Source organism: Dasypus novemcinctus, chromosome 1, assembly GCF_030445035.2.
Source record: "Dasypus novemcinctus isolate mDasNov1 chromosome 1, mDasNov1.1.hap2, whole genome shotgun sequence".
Lineage (NCBI taxonomy): Eukaryota > Metazoa > Chordata > Mammalia > Cingulata > Dasypodidae > Dasypus > Dasypus novemcinctus.
The window spans coordinates 133,752,752-133,772,815 of NC_080673.1; the positions used below are offsets into that span (position 1 = coordinate 133,752,752).

The following is a 20,064-nucleotide window of genomic DNA, read 5'->3' on the forward strand; positions in this document are numbered from 1 at the left end:
CCCATGTGGTAGATGGATGCCCTAACCACTGGGCCAAGTCCGTTTCCCCCACCTAATATTTTAAAAATAAAATGTAAACTCCTCAGAAGTACTCTGTTCCTTAAAAGGCATTAATGGACTTATTGAAGGATTACCAGTAGGTGTGGTCATGGTGATTAAATCTCTACACTGCTTTTGATTTTTTAAAGTAGCATTCTTGGTAATGTTGAATGTGAGTACAAGACATTTATCATGAGTATATATGGGTTCAGGTAACATAAACAAATCAAGTAATGGTTTTCTGTTTGGGGCCAGTATCTATAATCCACTTTTTACATTTGAATTCATATCAATCTTCTAGGCTTTTATTCACCTAGCATATAGCCTCTCAACATGCCCTGTTAGGTTCTTGGAAGGCGAAATTTAATAAAATTTAGCTCCTTTATACAAGAAACTAATTATGCTATGCGAGACAAACAAATTACCAAGTAATAATATTTTAAAATGGTACAGTTGCTTCATAAGTTTGAGCCACACACAGCCATTCCAAGATCCACAGGATGGAGGAATAGAATATGGATGAGAGTGGACTTACTGATATTCTATTCATGAACTATCATGATTAGTAATCGAAGAAAATGTGGTATTGGTGTGGAGAAAGTGGCCATGGTGGCTGCTGGGTGTGGGGAATAGAAGAAAGAGATGAGATGTGGAGGCATTTTCAGGACTTGGAGTTGTCCTGGGTGGGGCTGCAGGGACAGTTACCAGACACTGTATGTCCTCCCATGGCCCACTGGATGGAACGTGGGAGAGTGTGGGCTATGATGTGGACCATTGACCATGAGGTGCAGCGGTGCTCTGAGATGTATTCACCAAATCCAGTGAGTGTCTCATGATGATGGAGGAGATTGTTGCTATGGGGGGAGGAGTTGGTGAAGGGGGTAGGGGGTATATGGGGACCTAATATTTTTTGAATATAATATTAAAAAAAGATAAAGACAAAAAAAAAAGTTTGAGCCACAAAGTATGATGGAAACATAAATTGAATAACAGGGGATATGGTTTGGCAAATACTGTAGGTAGTGCATGAAGAAATTTTCATGCAGTAGGTGTCATTTGATTTGGACTTTGGAAAATGAAATTGGCATTTCCCTGCTAGACAAAGAGAAGAGGGGAAGACAGTGGAACAGGTTTTAACAGGATACTAAATGTATTAGCTATGGTATTTTTAGGGCCATTGAAGGTTTTCTGTATGGTAAGATTGAAGGGTATTTAGGGAAAGTAGCAACAGATGAGGCTGGGTAGAGAAGCTGGGGGTAACTACTATAGAAATATTGTGACTCTAGCAATGGAAGAAATTGTATCATTGATGTGGAGACAGTGGCCACGGGAGTTGCTGAAGGCAGGGAGAGGGAAAAAGAGATGTGATATGGGGGCTTTTTCGGGACTTGGAGTTGTCCTCAATGATATTGCAAGGACAGATGCAGGACACTATATATCCTGTTATAACCCACTGTCTGGACTTGGAGCAAGTGTAAACTACTACAGAAACTGTAATCCATGCTGTGTAGCAGCGCTCCGAAGTGTACTCCTCAAATGCAATGACTGTATCACACTAATGAAAAAAGTTATTGATGTGGGAGGAGTGGGGGGTATGGGGAGTGGGGTTTATGGGAACCCCTTCTATTTTTTTTTAATTTCTCTCCCTTTCCCCTTCTCCCCTCCAGTTGTCTGCTCTCTGTGTCCATTTGCTGTGTGTTCTTCTGTTACTGCTTCTATCCTTATCAGCGGCACCAGCAATCTGTGTTTCTTTTTGTTGCGTCATCTTGTTGTGTCAGTTCTCCATGTGTGTGGCGCCATTCTTGGGCAGGCTGCACTTTCTTTTGCGCTGGGCAGCTCTCCTTATAGGGCACACTCCTTGCATGTGGGGCTCTCCTACGAGGGGGACGCCCCTGTGTGGCAGGGCATTCATTGTGCACATCAACACTGTGCATGGGTCAGCTCCACACGGGTCAAGGAGGCCTGGGGTTTGAACCACAGACTTCCCATGTGATAGGCAGACACCCTATCCATTGGGCTAAGTCCACTTCCCGTCTTCTATTTTTTAATGTAGCATTTTGTGTGATCCATGTATCTTAAAAAGAAAAAAGATAATAAATTTTTAAAAAATCATATTGCCATGTGAAAGGGCTAATAAAATACCATTAAGAGTTTTTATGAAAATTAGTATCTTGATCAGATCTGTCTTTTAGAAAGAGAATTCTGGATGCATTCGAATGCTTTGGAGGAGAGAGACACTGTTAGGCACTCTACTATGAACATAGACACATAGTATACAAGCACCAGAAGTTGGTCATGAACCAGTGTTGACCTGGCTCCAGACTCCTTGTGGTTTATGCTATACCTTTCTGCCTCAATAGATTGCTGAATTTCTCTGTTGTGGATCGAAAGTACCAGTTTACAGACACAGATTGGAGTCATTGCAGTTAGTTCAGCCACTCCTTCCCTAGAACGCACACTTGACCGAGAATATCCTGTCCCTGGCATTCTAGAAGAGGTTAAAATAGCCTAACAGTATCCACACACATTGCTGTCTCAGAAGTCCCTTTGAATTTTACTGAAACATTTCTGTTTTCTCTCCCCTTCCCCTTTAGTTCTGCAGCCCCAAATTCCCTTTCTGACTCTGACTCTTTTTTTCTGCTACTAATTCTGAACTGACCTTATCTTCCCCAGGATAACTTCCACCTTTATTTTTCCCAGTGTCCTAAAACATAGAAAAGTTTTTCATCTTATTAAGGAAGTCATCTCTCTCATTTTTCAAAGGAGAGAATGAGTTCTGCCTGCTGAATTGCCTTCTTGGTCCACCCAAAGTGCTTTTTATGCTTCAAGGATGTAAAGCACCATTAACATGAAAAGACAGATTCACACTTATTGAAGACAACCATCTGAGCCTTAAAATATGCCTGTCTGGAGAATTACTGAAATGGGTCTATGTCAAGAGTCCGAAGACCACCCTGAGGCTCAATGATTAGCTGGAAGAACTCACAGAACTCAGAAAAGCTAGTCTACTCACAGTTAAAGTTTATTACAGCAAAAGGATAGAGAAGAAAAAGTTGGAGATGGTAGCATAATGTTGTGAATGTGATTAATATAACTGAATTGTAGGTGTGAAATTGGTTAAAATCGAAAATTGTGAGTTGTACATATGTTACTACAATAAAAGCCCCAAACAAAAAAGGGTACAGATTAAAATCAGCTAAGGAAAAAGACACATAATGTGTGGTATAAGAGAAACCATGTGCAAGATTCTATTTGTCCTCTTCCAGTAGAGTTACACTTAGACCACAATTACGATAGTGCTTAATTCTCCCAACAATTGTGTATGACAACACCAACCAGCCTTGATGTCCATTTTTAATGGGGGTTAGTCACATAAGCATTAAGCATCCACATGACTTACCTGAGTTACTCATTTTCCAGCCCCCTTAGAAATCAAGCTGATACAGCAGTAGTCCAGGACCCCATGTAAAAAAATAAAGAGGATTTCAGCATAAATCACATTGGTAGCATAAACTATAGGATTGGCCCAAGACCCCATGTATTACAGACTTATTCTTATCAGTGTCTTGTCAGATATTCCAAGATCTCAGAGTTATTTCCCAGAGCTGGCCAAAACAACAGTCCGTTCTTTGGAATGTGCAGAGTTTGAGCACCCAAACCTGCTGCTTTAACCCTTTAATTCAGAGGCCTAGATTATGCAATGAAAACATTTGCAAACATTTTAACCTGGTAGTGCAGCAGTCCAAGTGATTTAGATGGATACTATGCTACTGGATGTGGAGGCACACAGGTCGATATAGGTTTGAGATGTCCACAGAACATGGCATCAGATGGATGATAATACTCAAAGAAGAGGAAGGGAATCAAGAATAATTTAGTCTTTAGACTAAATATTTCTTAAGAGAAGGGTTTTAGGAAGAAGATAATTGTACTTTGAGGTGTACGGCTAACATCCAAATAGATAATTCTGTAACTACAACTGAACAGATGGCTCTGGAGCACAAAAGAGATGATTCAATGTTATATAAACGCTTGGAACTCATCAGCTTATAGGGATTGATTAAAGAAACAACAGTGAATGAAATGTTGCAGGGAAAACATGAGAAGAGAAGAATCAAAACAAAACCTTGAGAAAAACTGACATTTATGGGCTGGACAAAAAAAGAGGAGCTACTGTTGCTTTTAAAAAAAGGAAAGAATAGTGTCATTGCAGAATATTGGAGAAAAGAGTGGTAAACCAAGTACTGTAAAACTTTGTAGGTGGATTATTTTTTCAGGATGAAGGAGAATTGAACATGTTAATGAAAGAGGAAAAGGACCTTTAAGAAATGGAGAGGTTGAATAAGGGAAAAGGATTTTTTTGGAGTAGATCTCCCCAAGGAAGTAGGATAGATAGATAGCTTAGAAAAAATAGAGATTCAGCACTTCCACTATGACAGGAAAGAAAAAGACAAGGAAAGTAGTTGTGAAAATAAAACAGGCATTGAAATCACAAGCTTATTTGAATTTTAGCTCTACTCATCATTTGGGGAATGTATTATATAACTTCTCTGGGTTTCAGTCTATAAAATAATGATAAAAATATCTCTGCTGTAGAGTCTTGAGCTTTCATGGTAATGCACATTGAAGTTTTGCACTTGATCTTCCCTTTGCCTCAAGTATTCACATAGCCATATTCTTCTTGTTCATGGGTCGTCTTTTCCTTACTATCTCAAGTATCTCCTTTCTTTCCCTCTCATCCTCAGTCTTCTCACTGAGATTTATTTTATTCATGGCACCTGTTCTCATCTGAAATGCACTTGTTTTATATTTATTATTTTTCCATGTTTAGAGTCTGTTTTTTCTAATCCCAATATATGCTTCATGAGAATAGAGGCTATACCTCATTTACTATTCAATTTTCCAACACATAGAACAGTTATGCACATAGCAGTTGTTCAATAAATATTCAATTAGAGAATTGATAAGCAGTTGTTACTATTAGCCTGAGTTTGGAAATGAGGAAAAAGGAGTTGACTAGTAGGGAAAGGGCTAGCTTTCAACTCTGAGAAAAAGGAGTACAGAGTGTGGGACTGATTCTGATTAGGTATGTGTTTGAAACTTGTAGCTCTACAAGATAGTCATGGTCCAAGTAATATTTTTACTGGTCTATTTTCAGAAATTTTTTTTATATCTGGCCAAGATGACCCAGACTATCTTATTATCACTTTTTTTCAATAGTTAATCAAAAGTCATTTAAAAAAATCCTATATATGTACTATTTATTTGCTTCTATGTGAATAATAATTATGATGACCATGATTAACAACTTGTTATTATTACATTTGCAAGGGTCAAGCACCATTCTAAGCACTTTTACCTATGTGTACTCATTTATTCCTTGGCAACAGTCCTACAAGGAGGATACTGTTATGATCCCGTTTTAGAGATTAGGAAACTTAGGCACAGAGACATTAAATAACTTACCCAAGGTCACATAGCCAAGATCAAACCCAGTAGTTTGGCTCTGGAGCCCATGTTCTTAAGTACTAAGCTATTCTGCTGCTCAAGACCTAATTCACTCATCTGAAAGAAAAACGAATATTGCTTTGTGGAGGCCAAAGTTGTTCATTGGCTAGTCAGACAAAGCAGGTCAGATTGTCCTGCCAGGGAAATGTCCTGGGAGAAATTGTCCTGTCCGGGAACAAACCTGGAAGAACTTTTCCTTTCAAGGAAGGAATACTTGGTTTGATTTTACCTTTTTTCTTTTTTCCCTTCACATCATTGGCAACCCCTTCCAGTTTAAGGTCATCTGAATTAAATTAATGTTCTGTTTACTCCTTTTTTTCAGGTAATTTAATAAGGACTCTGGGATCAGCCCTGAACACTTCATAGAAATTTACCCCTGGTCCAATGGGTTGCGTCACTTGGTGAAAAGATATTGTTTTGCATAGGCATACTTTGATTTGCATTATGTAGTGTCAAATACGTAACTTCAAAGAATGTTTATGCTTAATACTCTTATTGCAACCCCAAACACTGATTATAAATTTCATCCCTACTTCCCTTTTTTATTCAGTTTTTCTAGTGGTCAGCTGTAGCTCCTCTTTATTTTTTACCCACTACTTTCTGGAATACCATTATATTGATTATCAAGAATTCCTTATATATATCCAGTTCAGAGTCTTACTCCTTATCTCTTTAAAGTACACACAGAAAGATTATGAAAAAACAAGTAAAGTTTTTAAATTATCTTTCTCATTATGTTTCCACACCAGTTTCTTAAACTCAGAGGTAATAAATCAGTATTGGTTTTTTTAAAACCAGATTTTTTTGCCCATAGTAATTGATCGTGATATGCTGGTATGTGGAAGAAATGCAGTGAAATGGTTAAATAGTGATTCGAATCAGACTGGGTTTTCCTCTTTTACTCCTCTTGCTAGTGATATGATCTTAGGCAAGTTTAGTGGATTTCTCTGGGCTCCTCTTCAGATGGAGAGATATTAATATCTCTAACTTTTTGCCAGGATTATGTGAATTAATATAGATATTTATCTAAATGCTTTTGTTTAGAACAATTTATGAAACCAGGAAAGCTCTTTGTAATATTAGCTATTGTTTCTGTTTGTTGATGTTGCTGTTACTTAGGGAAAAACTGCTTTCCTTGTTATTGAATTGTAAAACTGCTTTCTTAACAAATACTATTTTAATGCATCTTGATAGATTCAAATACTTAATTCACTATGATATGCTTTTAGTTATTTCTTCAAGTAATTTATTGATTATTAAAGTTTTTGATCACTTGCTAGATCATGGAAGTTTCTTTAGGCATCTTATACAATATTTTAATAAATGACATGAAAGTCTAAATAAAGATTTTGCTCACTTCTTTGTTTTTAAAAATCAAGTGAGTTTTCCTCCAATTGGAATATTTTAAATATTTTATTTAATTGTAAGGAAGTTATTTTATTTATATGTAAATATAGAAAAAGAGAGACATATTGAATTGGAAGGTAAGTGCATTCAGGTGTATTTAAGCGGCTGGCCCTTTACTGCTCTCTAAAATGTGCATACTGCCATCTGCTGGAATGAGCTTTATTATAACATTTACCCAGCATCTTGGGGGAAGGGGAGTGGAGTGGCAGGGGAATACTGTCAAAGAATTTTGCCTGCAATTTAATCCACATCTTTCATTCAGTTGAAATTTCACGCATTTCAATTTCACTTTTAAAAGAGCCTTGAATTCCATTTCAGTGAAAACTGCAACAGAGGCAGCTGTTTTCTTGTTCTTTTCATGTAAATTATGAAAATACATCCACAAATCTTTAGAACTTTTGCATGGATAATGTATAGATAGATGGCTGGGTGCTAAATGCTTAGATTTTACTGAGTGCCTTTTCTTTGATTTAAACAACAGCTCTTCAAGCAGGCAAAGCAAATATAATTACAGTTAGCCAATGAGAAAAGAGAGGCTCAAAGAAGTAAAGTCACCAAGCCCAGGCGACTCAGTTTATAATCAGAATCCAGACCTTTGGTTATCTAATTGGCACTATATTATTTTTTCCAACTCTAATATCTTAGAGTATAGAAACATTGTCTTAGAGTATAGAAACATTGCGTCCCATTATTGGCCAAACCTGGCAAGATGAACAGCAGCCAATTATGATATACATTTTAAAAGTGAATAACATGGGAGTGGATAAGCACTCACCTCCCACATGGGAGGTCCCAGGTTAGTTCCCAGTGCCTCCTAAAGTAGATGAACAAGACAACGAGCTGGTGCAGCAAGATGATGCAATGAGATGACACAATTAGGAGACACAATGAGAGACAAAACAAGCAGAGAGTGGATGTGGCTCAAGCAATTAGGTGCCTCCCTCCCACATGGAATGTCCCAGGTTCCGTTCCCGGTGCCTCCCAAAAGATGACAAGCAGAGATAGAGTGCACATAACAAACAGCACACACCGAGCACAAAAAAATGAGGGGAAAGGGAGAAATAAATGAATAAATAAATCTTAAAAAAGTGAATAATATATAGGATGACACTTCGTTAGCTTGAAAAACAAAATAAGTAAGACCCACTGCTTTGCATCATAACATATCTAATTATTGATTTGCCATATTTAAAGTATATTTTGTGTTATATTAAAATATGTGATTTTTTATACCCATAATAATTTATGTGCCCTCTATGAATGTTTTACAAATGTGTGCTGACTCAGTTCATTCTATAACTTATTTTTGGTTTCTACTGGATTACCCTGTTATCAAATTAGGCTGCCATAGTAGTGGCTTTTATTAAATTAGTTTTCTTTTGGTGAATGGTGTATTTGAGTTAAAAAAATGTAAATTTCTTTAATGCAGTTTATAACCTAATATTGCCATTAGGAACACGCATTTTATTGTCCGTAAGACTATGCTGCACTTTACTTATATTCAGATTCACCAATTACAAATGAATTGGCTAATTTAGTGTGATTATATATACATTTAATGATAAATGCTTTGTCATTATCAACACCTGTCCATTTTATTTTTCTAATATTTTCTTATGTAGATGTTTCCTTTGGCACTTAAAGTAGTTACTGCTATTCTACAATGACTGTAAGTGCCACTCACTCTCCATTGCCCCTCCTTCTCCAGAAATTAATTCACTTTTCTACCTAACTGCCTTTCTCATATTTTAAATTTTTTTTGTCCTCTATTATATTTACCTACATTGATTTCAACCTTTTTTTATATTAATGTATTTATATTTCACCTATGTTAAACAAAACACACTTTATAACTTTATATGTGAAATGATGTTTTTAACTCAAAATCTCTGCTTTACAAGAAGGTTGTTAGAATGCAATCTACCTAAATCTGTGCATCTCTGGAGAAGTGTATTAGTGGCAGCCCTAACTTCAGACTTTTTAATTTCATTGGAACTGTAATGTTAGGAATTTCTCATCAGATAATTAACCAAGAAAGGAGGAGAAGATTCAGTTTCCAATTAGGCAATATATAGTGTGGAGTAAGATAAGAAAATCTATCTAAGACTGAAAAGACTATAAGAATGAGAACTTTTTGTCCAGCATTCAATTTTCCTTATACTAAGCTGAAATCCAACCCTCCATTAATGTGAACCCATAGTTTTTTAGGTTGTTTGTTTGGTTTTTTTCCTGTATATACACAGAATAAATCTAACCTCTTCTATATGGCAGCTATTAAGTCTTCTAAGTTTTCTTTTCTTCATACTTATAGTCCAGTGTCTTTTAAACATCTCTCTCTCCCTCTCACTCATAAAATATTTTGAGTAATTTGTTTATAAGAATTAAGTCTTTCAATTCTTACCTCATCCTTATACCGATTTGATTGAGGCTTAGAAAGATAAAAAGAATACAACCAGTGAGGGCATGAGCCAGGATTTCTTCTGAGACTATTAGTTTCTGGAGTCCAGGCGCTTAACCACTACATTTCTCCAAACATATATATGATGCCTTTTCTGGGTATATTTTGTAGGCTTTTGCTGTTTTCTCTTCTCAGGATACATTCAAGTCTTTTAACACCTCTCTTAAAGATAGCTTAGAAAAATGAACTCAATATTTCAAGTTGCTCTAGCCTATACTAGAACAATTTAGACATAAACTACCTGCCTGCCCACCTATGTAATGGAAGAATACATTGAAAATGTTTTGCATTTTCCCCCCACATTTTGACTTATCTTGAACAGTTTTTAAATTGGTTCTTACCATTTTCTGTGTATGTGTATTTGTAAATGCATGTATATGTATAATATGCATTTTTCTATTTAAAAAGATTCTACATCTTTTCTTGTTAAACTACATATTGTCATCTTTAGTATATCTCAGATGACCTAGACCTTTTAAAAAATATGATCATCTCACTTGTATGTTAGCTCTTCTTCCTTTTTTCATTCCATGTACAACTTCAATAAATATGCCTTCAGTCTACATTCAAGTCCTTGATTTTTAAGATGTTCTGTGTAGTCATATTTAATCCAGTCATACTGGATCATATTTCTTCTTGTTTCTTTATCAGTGTGGCTATTTAACCATTTTATGATTCATGAATTTATGAATTTCCTTTTTTAGAGCTTTCTATCATTCTAAAGTATATTTCTTTTTAAAAAACCTTTTCTGTGGGATTATGCCTCTCTTTTTTTTTTTTTTCCTAAGGTACTGGGAATTGAACATGGGACCTTATACACGGGAAGCAGGCTCTCAAACCAGGGAAACGGGCTGCACCTGCTCCCTATGCCTCTCATTTATCTGAAAATTTTACTTTTTCCGTGTCTACTGCCCAAACTCCCTGGATCTCAGACTGAATTGTAGTTAGTGTTCCACTCCTCTTTTAATTATTACGATAAATGCTGGGTCCTTGTTCTTGTCCCTAGATCTTTGTAATCTAGCCAGATAACTATGCCTTTCATTCCAGCTAACATTTGCTGAGTTGCAACTGTTCTGTATTAGCACTAATTTTGCACTAGCTTAGTCAGAAAATAAAGATTACAATTCGTTTTAGATCCACATCTGCCAATAACTCACTGTGTATTTTTGTCTATCAGTTAATCTCTACAAGCTGCATCTTCCTCATCTGTATAAAATGGAGATGGACTATGAACACTGAGGTTGCTTTAGTTCCCAAATCTATGATTTTAAAATATACTTAAATTACTTTTAGGAATCCCATCCTAACTTTAAAAAATTAAATAAAAACCAGTGACTTAACTTTGCTCTTCTGAGCTATACCTGGGACTGACATTCATCTAATAAGCACTTGTAAGCATATTAATAACTCTCATATTGAAGGACTCCTGTTTGAAAATGTTATCCCTGTTGCCACATATTTGGGGAGCACTGGGAGGGCTGTCTTGGTGCCTGCCAGATTGCTAGCCCACAAACAGATGACCACAGCTCTTGCAAATCAGCACCATCTCCTAAGATCCCCCAATGGATACAGTGTCCTTGGAGGTAACAATGACAGCTCAGTGGGCAAATGCCTGCTGTCTGTTTTCCTATAGCACAGCTGTCCACTGCAAGCATACACTTCCACAGAGTCATCATCACGTGGCTGCTTTGGGGTAAATATTATATGACATTATATCACATGTAAACTCTTATAGTACTAAAATAGTTTAAGGAGATGCTTTTTGAGCATGTCCTTTATGTTCATGGTCTCTCTTGTAGGTGTTATAAAATCCATAATCCATATATCCAAGGATTATTCTGAAGCTAAATTTAAATTGTTTCATTTCAGGGTTCAGTCTAAACTTACAAAAGAAAAAAAAGGTGATTTAGTATCTGGTACTTGTCTGGTACCCTAAATGTTGTGCATCTCCTGAAATCCTTTGTTTGCTGTTCTTTGAGATATTATCTGCTTTGTTTCTAGGTGAATGAAATTTACCACGATGTGTCCCTTGGAGTGCACATAAATGTGGTCCTGGTGCGCATGATAATGCTGGGTTATACAAAGGTAAACTGCCTTAAAATATGTCAGCTATGAACTTTAGAGACTCAGTTAGCAAACAGAAGACTTAAGTTGCTGATGCGACTGCTAACAGGTGGCATAGATATGTCTCACACAGATCTTCATGTTCTGAACTGAAAAGGGGAAACTGTTCCACTTGCTTTGTTTCCCTCTGTCTAATTGAGGTGGAGATTTTCATCCTGACTTTAGGGATGGCTGTATGAATGTAAAGGAATGAATACCATTGTGAAAATAAGGAATTTCCTTGGCATATCTTTATCGCCATTTGTGATTCATTTATTCATTCAAAACATCTATATTGAGTGCTTACTACATAGCAGACACTTTCTAGATGCTTGAAATGTATCAGTGGACAAAAAAAGACAAAGATCCTTGCTCTCTCAACTTGCTAAAAACATTATTTTACATGAATATATTTTCACTTAAGAGTGAAACACACGATGAATATTTTTCAATTAAAAGAACTTGTAACAATTTGAAAACTATAAGGTAAATCATCAAATGCACATGGGAGGCATTTCAAGTAATATAAGTAACTCTAGCTAGTTTTAAAATGTCATTGCTTATATCCCTGTCCTTGGAAATAGTGAAAATAATTCTGTTTTGGGGGAATGGTTTATTCCCTTTGAGGAGGAAACATAAAGGAAGTAACTAGACAGTTTCCTTTGGTGTTTAAAAATACACATATCCCTGTAATTTATTCCTTTGGCCATGAAATACTCATGAATTTGTGCATTTAGCAAACAGAAAAATCCATGTATTTGCATTCCATTGTCTATTTAAGATCCATTTACCATTTGTTCATGAAAGTGTGTCATCTGTCTTTATCCCATTTAGTTTATCCCATAAACCTGACCTACTTTATGTCAATAACTCAGGATCAATTCAACTCCAACTGGATATTAACAGCCATTAGGGAAGCAGATTTGGCCCAGTGGATAGGGCGTCCATCTACCACATGGGAGGTCCGCGGTTCAAACCCAGGCCTCCTTGACCCGTGTGGAGCAGGCCCATGTGCAGTGCTGATGTGTGCAAGGAGTGCCTTGCCATGCAGGGGTGTCCCCTGCGTAGGGGAGCCCCATGTGCAAAGAGTGCACCCCATAAGGAGAGCCGCCCAGCGCGAAAGAAAGTGCAGCCTGCCCAGGAATGGTGCCACACATGGAGAACTGACGCAGCAAGATGACGCAACAAAAAGAGACACAGATTCCTGTGCCACTGACAACAACAGAAGCGGACAAAGAACACCCAGCAAATGGACACAGAGAACAGACAATGGGGAGGATTGGGGGGAGGAAGGGGAGAAAAATAAATAAAATAAATCTTTAAAAATAAAAATTAAAAAAACAGCCCTTATTTGGTTGAAACATCATTTGTTTGTAGAAGTTTGTGGTCAGCATATAACCAACCAAGCTAAATTTATTAAAAATGTAAACACTGATAATAACATTTGCTGAAATGTAACAAAAATGTCAGCCTGAGAGCCAAGTGAGAGACTAGTTTTAAGTTCCAAGCTCAGTTTCTCATTCCATTAGAACTACTCTGGGAGGCGTGGTTCCTAGGCTTTTGTAAGGATAAGCCCTTTTCCCTCTGAACTTTTAAATCCTGACTATAATCTGATAGTTGCAACATATCTATTGGGACTGCAAGATAAGAGTACATCTGTCTTTATTACCATTTAGGTTAAAAAATTATGCTTTTTTTTTTTTCCCCGCTGTGAGGTTAGTATAATTGGACCATTCCTCATGAAACTGAGATTTGATCACCTTTGTCATCTCATTGAAGAATTTATATCCTTCCCATATATTGGATAATTCCTGACCACAGGAAAAAGACAAAAATCATGACCAAAGAGCTTTCATTTTAACATTTCTGGGGAAAAATTCTCATGCCAGAATCTTTCCCTCTATTTTTGTTGTTAATATCTATAAAACTAAAAATCCAAGCTAAATCAGGAAATATTTAGACTATTAAAACTCTTACCCAAATGACTAATACTGAGTTGTCTCACAATACTGAGTTGTCTCAGCATCAGATGTTTCTGATTGTGCTGGTCAACTTTCACACAGATAATACGGATCATCATCATAATATAGTTCATGGGCAGCTGGAATTTCCAAACTTAAGATAGCTATCTAAATAAACCCCAAATAATAATATGGAAGCATTATTTAAGAACTGTAATCCCAAAGTGCAACTTCAGAGAAAATAATTAAAGGAAGTTCTTCAGGAAAAATGTTGTTTTTAACATATTGTTTCCACTTAGTCCATCAGCCTCATAGAAAGGGGAGACCCATCCAGGAGTTTGGAGAACGTTTGTCGCTGGGCTTGCCAACAACAAAAATCTGATCCTAACCACTCTGAACACCATGATCATGCAATTTTTTTAACCAGGCAAGACTTTGGACCTGCTGGAATGCAAGGTATTTCCATTAACATGTAGAAGAAAAACTTAAGGGCATGACTTTTCAAAAGTAATCTTAAATCAGACAGTCTGTTCAAATGTTCAAGCCTCCACCACTACTTTCTACCATGCATCAACCAAGCATACATTTTCTTTCTATTGCTTCCAGTGACTTTTTTGGAATTCACAATGTTAAATGCCACTTAAATACTATATTATTCTTGCCTTTAAAATAATGATTGTGCATTTGGTGTCCAGGCAAGAGGGGTAGTGGTGCTATAAAATGGAGTGTGATTTCCACCACTTGTTTGGCGTTAGAAAAAAGATTCCGTGAGAAATGACTGCTGCTAAAGAGCTTCCTTCCAAAGTTAGCTTACATTTATCTGATACATTCTGATGTGGACTTTGGAAAAACACAGACTGATGATTTTCTTTTCAGTGTTGATTGACTTTCTGGCTCCCTTCATCAATTCCATGACATGAAGAGACATTCACTAAACAGACAAAGCTTAGCTGGTGGGCAAAACAGAATGGTAACCCTGGGTAGTTCCTTCCCTTATGAGAGGAGAAAATGCAGATCCACATGAATCTTTTTAGAGGCCATTACCTGTGGCTTTCCCAAGAGAATGTGGCACAATGGTATCAGTGAAATAATACTGCCCCTGTTTTCTGAAAAGCTTTTTTTCCCCTTAGGCAAAGATCCAGTAGTAATTCTTAATGGGCTTTCTCATAAAATGAAACTAAAAGTAATTGTCATTCTCTACAGGATATGCTCCAGTCACAGGCATGTGTCACCCAGTGAGAAGTTGTACCCTGAATCATGAGGATGGTTTTTCATCTGCTTTTGTTGTTGCCCATGAAACTGGCCATGTGTAAGTCACTGTTGACAGCCATAAAGCAAAAAAGGGTCTTTTCTTTTCTGCTTCTCCCAGTATTGTTCACACTAAGGCAGAGTGCATGCCAGCATGCGATTCTAATCCCCTGCCAAATGTGAGGAGCTGAAAACAGTGAAGAGGTTATGCACTGAAACTAAATGACTTACTTTTCCTTGGAGAGTCCCTCTTGTGTTTTTGAGAACTATCATATAATAAAGAAATTTATTATTCCACAGTTTCTGTGACTCCTTCAAGAAAGCCACATTGGCTTAAATAAGTGTGTGTGTGTGTATGTATATGTATATTTCTCAGTATTTATTTTCAAAACAGAAACTTAAAAAAAGCCTTAGCCCCTGTGATTCTTACCCTTTGTGTTCTAGGTTGGGAATGGAACATGATGGACAAGGCAACAGGTGTGGTGATGAGACTGCTATGGGAAGTGTAATGGCGCCACTGGTGCAAGCAGCCTTCCATCGTTACCACTGGTCCCGATGCAGTGGCCAAGAATTGAAAAGATACATCCAGTATGTCCCTTGTTGCATGTTACTAGAGCACTTAAGCATAAATGCTGACATGAAACAAACTCTAAGGACCTTGATCGTAACAAGACTTTCAATAAATGGAAATTGTTCACACTAAACATTTTCTTGTTACTCAGAGCTTGTGGCACAATGCTTCCATAATGTAATCAATATATTTTAAGACATCAACCTAGGATTTAAGTGAATTTTTAAATGTGATTTTCCTTTGGTAAAGTCTTTTTTCTTTTTTCTTTTTTCTTTTTTTAAAGAGTATTTGTCTCCTTTGTTTTTCCTCTGCATAATCAAAAAAAAAAATTTTTTTTTTAAGAAGTACTGGGGATTGAATCTAGGATCTAGTACATGTGAAGCATGTGCTCAAGCACTGAGCTACAGCCACTCCATGTCCTCTGCATAATTTTGCATGCCTATTTACTTAATTTTATTTTTTTAAATTGTTTTTATTAGAGAAGTTATAGGTATATCCTGCATTCCCAAGATAAAAACCACTCTATTATTAACACCTTTGTTATAATTGATGAAAGCATATTTTTATAATTATGGTATCAACTATAGTCCATCGTCTACCTTAGGGTTCACTGTGTTGTACAGTCCTATTAATTTTTTAAAATCATTTTTATTGTAGTAGCATATATACAATCTAAAGTTTCCCCTTTTAACCACATTCATGTGTATAATTCAGTGCTGTTAATTGCAATCGCAATATTTTGCTACCATCATGACTATCCATTACCAGAATTGTTACATCATCCCAAATAGAAACTCTTTAATTTAATTTAAGCATTAACTCCCTAATCCCCACACCCAGCCAATCCCCTCGTAACTTATATTCTATATTTGACTCTATGAGTTCCCTTATTCTAATTATTTCATATCATTGAGATCATACAATATTTTTACTTTTGTGTCTAGCTTATTTCACTCAACATGATCTCTTCAGGATTCATCCATGTTATTGCATATATCAGAACTTCATGGAAAATTCTTGATGGAGTCAAACTTGTGGTAAAGGTTAATTGAGGATAAGGAAAGTATGGTCATGTGTTTCCTGCACATTATATCAGGACTTCCCTAAGTTTAGGTCTCAGGATTTGTTCTGCTACAATATATAGTTCACCTAGTGATATAAATAAGACTGTCACAGCACTGCTGCATTCCTAAATCATGCCTAACTTACTTTCCCAGGATGAATCAGAATGAAGTGTCTTTTCCTAAATGGGATTGGAACCAAAAACCTTAAAATCCATACTTTTGAGACCTTGCTCTATGATCTGATCAGAGTATGTAAACTAAGAATGTTTTGCCTTTAAGACATGATTTAAAAAGGATATTTAATTACATATGTTACATGTGCTGTTTTCATTCCTACAGTTCCTATGACTGTCTCCTTGATGACCCTTTTGAACATGATTGGCCCAAGCTTCCAGAACTTCCTGGAATCAATTATTCTATGGATGAGCAATGTCGTTTTGATTTTGGCGTTGGTTATAAAATGTGCACTGCGGTATGTTACTCAGAGTTAATTTAGATTTTGCATCTTGGAATCTATTCACCTAGTTTCTGTTTGGTGAGATTTACAGACTCGCCAATGCAAGTATAAAAATATATACCAATTTTGTGTTTACTATGTGGCTATATACTGAAGCTAAGTGCTTTAAATATATTATCTTATTTAATCCTTATAACAGAACTAGTAGGCAAGTGGTATCCTTTTATTATATAAAAGGATATATTAAAAGTCTAGACTTACACACATAAGCAACTTGCTTAAGTCACACCTCTGGTAAAGAGAGGAGCTGGACTTTGAAACCAAGGCATCAGGCTCCAGAACTAAGCCCTATTCCTCCCTTAGTTTTTGTGACCTTCAGAGATTAATTTCAAGCCTTAGATCAATTGCTTTTCTTTAACCTGTTGACCATTATTCCATATATCTATAACCAGAAGGAAAGGTTGGTGAATATTGGTGTATTCTCATATGAGAATCATTGTATAGCATAGAGGTTAGAAATATGGGCTCCATAGTCAGTCTGGGTAGACCAAGTCCTGGATTTTACACTTACTAGTTTTATGACCTTAAGCACCATTTTAGTCTCTCTGTTGTTTTGTTTCCTTATGTGTAAATGTGGATAATGATAGCACTTATTTTATGGTATTGTTATGAGGGTTAAATTTTGTAATGTAACTAAAGTGCTGAGTTCATTGCAGGCATATAATAAATGCTCTCTAGAGTCCATTAAAGCCAGTATTCCATGTAAGTATTCAGATTAGAGGTATGTTTGAAGCAAGATAAAAGTATTCTCTAGTTGGAATTTTATACACTATTTTTAACATGCTGCAACTTTGGCTATTAACTTAAAATGAAAATATCTGATAATAGACATGAAGATACTATATAGAGTGTATTGTTGGTGCACGTCATGCTAGTTGTATTTCATTGAGAGTTTGATTCTTTCTTTTTCAGTTTCGAACCTTTGACCCATGTAAACAGTTGTGGTGTAGCCATCCTGATAATCCTTATTTTTGTAAGACTAAAAAGGGACCCCCAGTTGATGGGACTGAGTGTGCTGCAGGGAAGGTGAGTATATTTATTTATACATTGAAGGTTTAAGGTATGTTGCAGAATGATTATCTAAAAGAATCTGGAAAGTGACATACAAAGGGTACAGTTGTTTTTATGAAAGTCAGTGTGCATGATGTTTCATTATTGTAATGCACTGAGATAGTGTATTAGTTTCCTGTGGCTGCTATAACAAATTACCACAATCTTGGTGGCTTAATGCAGCAGTTTGGAGGCCTGAAGTCCAAATAAGTTCCACTGAGCTGAAATCAAGTTTTTGGAAGGGCCACACTTTCTTTGGAGGCTCTAGTGGAGAAGTATATCCTTTGCTTCTTCCAGCTTCCAGTTACTATCTGCATTCCTTAACTTGTGGCCATATCATTTCAATAGTTGCCTTCATGGTTACTTTGCTTCTTCATCTACTGTATGTGTATTAAATCTCCTTAAATCTTCCTTTGCCTCTCTCTTATAAGCACACTTGTGATGGCATATAGGGCCCACCTGGATAATCCAGGATAATCTCCCTTCTCAAGATCCTTAACTAAATCACATCTGAGAAGATTTTTCTCCAAATAAGGTAACATTTATAGGTCCTAGGAAGTAGGACGTGATATATTTGGGGGCCACCATTCAGCACACTATCAAGAGGATAGGAAGTAGCTGCTTAGCAGAATATCTGGTCCCCTGCTAGTGGAATTTGATTTACTTCCTGGCATCCATTCCTCTGAAAGTTTTCCAGAAATAAAGTCATGAGAACTCATACAGAAGTTTTGGCCTTGCTTCTTAGGGAAAGATGCCCAAAGGTTTTTAAATTTCAAGTGGCATAGTCAGGACTGAATACCCAGAAACTGGCTGAGTGCCAATCTATGCTACTCATGAGGGGAGAGATCCCCAAACCCCAAACAAAGTCATGTTAATAACTCAAACTGAAGAGCTTTGACTAGTTTGGAAATAAGATATTGTAGCTGACAAAGAGGATTTATATAGCTTTTAGTTCTTTTAAACCCCTTTAAAGCTCTATTTCAAATGTGTATAAACTATATTTACTAAATGAGAACTAGAGACATACTAATAATAAAAACCTGCCATTGTTAGTATTTAAACAATGCTAGGCACTATGCTAAGACATTACATACAGAGTCTTGCTTTGAAAAAATTCAGTATTACAAACTTTGGACTCAAAAAGCAAGAGCAATAATGAGTTGATTCATTTTTTTGCTTTATAAAAAAGATATCCTGTTAATAAACTCTGAACATACAATTCCCCTAAATATATTTGTTTTATACTTAAATTTAATGAAGTTGAGTTTTAAGAAACGCATTGATTATATGTAGTATGAAAAAACAAACTGAAATGTAAGAAGGGAAAGGAACTAACATTATCTGAGTACTGCTGTATAGTGAATACTCTGCTCAGTGCTTCTAAAGTATCAGGGTTCTCATAGTTCCCACTTAGTTACTGACTAATCAGATGAACTTAAACTACTTATGGAACTTTCCTCATCCAAAAGGTTAGGATAATATATCTGACCTATATTTCCGAAATCATTGTGAAGGTAAATTTTTTAAATTATGTAAAAATGCTTTGGATGCTTCTGATCGACCAAGATGTGGTATAATATGCTCCAGGGTTCTATTCCCCCACAGAACAACAAGCAAAAACTGGCAGAACCATATTCTTAAAACTCCAGGAAGCAGCTTAAAGGGTTATAGAAACTGGGCAAGTGCTAAATCAAGAAAATGTAGCTTCAAAAATGGTACTAGAGACTCATGGTGCTCTGTCTGGCCCTGCCCTTATGCCTTCCCTGGGGCATTATGGAGCCAGCCTGTACTTCTATTGTGGGTCCCTGGCCCTGTGCTGAAGGGAACAGAGCAGTGCTCATGTGTGTACTGGGATGCCTGTATATCAGAGCCAATCTATCTGTGGCAACCTGAAAGAAAGAACCAGAAAATTAGCTCTAACTTGCCCTCCCAGAATTTACCCTGAAGACAGAAGTAATTCAGTGACAACTAAAGCAGTATAAGAAACAATTAAGTCAAAGCAGTCTAGGATAAAGGATTACATACTTTAAGTAACCCAGAGTAGAGCAGCCAGAATGGGAGAGAATCTATTTCATGGGGTACAGAGGGAACATTCTAATCCCTGTAAACAGTGGAATTTCTAAGGCCATGAACAAGCA

General features: G+C 36.5%; 1 protein-coding gene across 5 annotated transcripts in view; it reads left to right on the top strand.

The window, feature by feature from the left end:
* ADAMTS3 (ADAM metallopeptidase with thrombospondin type 1 motif 3) overlaps positions 1-20,064 on the top strand; it is a 316,618-nt gene that overhangs the window by 242,290 nt on the left and 54,264 nt on the right. For all 5 annotated transcript variants that reach the window (XR_009185863.2, XM_058297220.2, XM_058297235.1 and 2 more), the window contains 6 exons: positions 11,414-11,497; positions 13,776-13,932; positions 14,680-14,785; positions 15,169-15,312; positions 16,699-16,831; positions 17,789-17,902. Coding sequence is in view for 4 of the 5 variants with exons in the window: in XM_058297220.2 (XP_058153203.1) it covers positions 11,414-11,497; positions 13,776-13,932; positions 14,680-14,785; positions 15,169-15,312; positions 16,699-16,831; positions 17,789-17,902 (738 nt within the window). In the remaining variant the exon portion in view is untranslated. The remainder of the gene's footprint in view (positions 1-11,413; positions 11,498-13,775; positions 13,933-14,679; positions 14,786-15,168; positions 15,313-16,698; positions 16,832-17,788; positions 17,903-20,064) is intronic.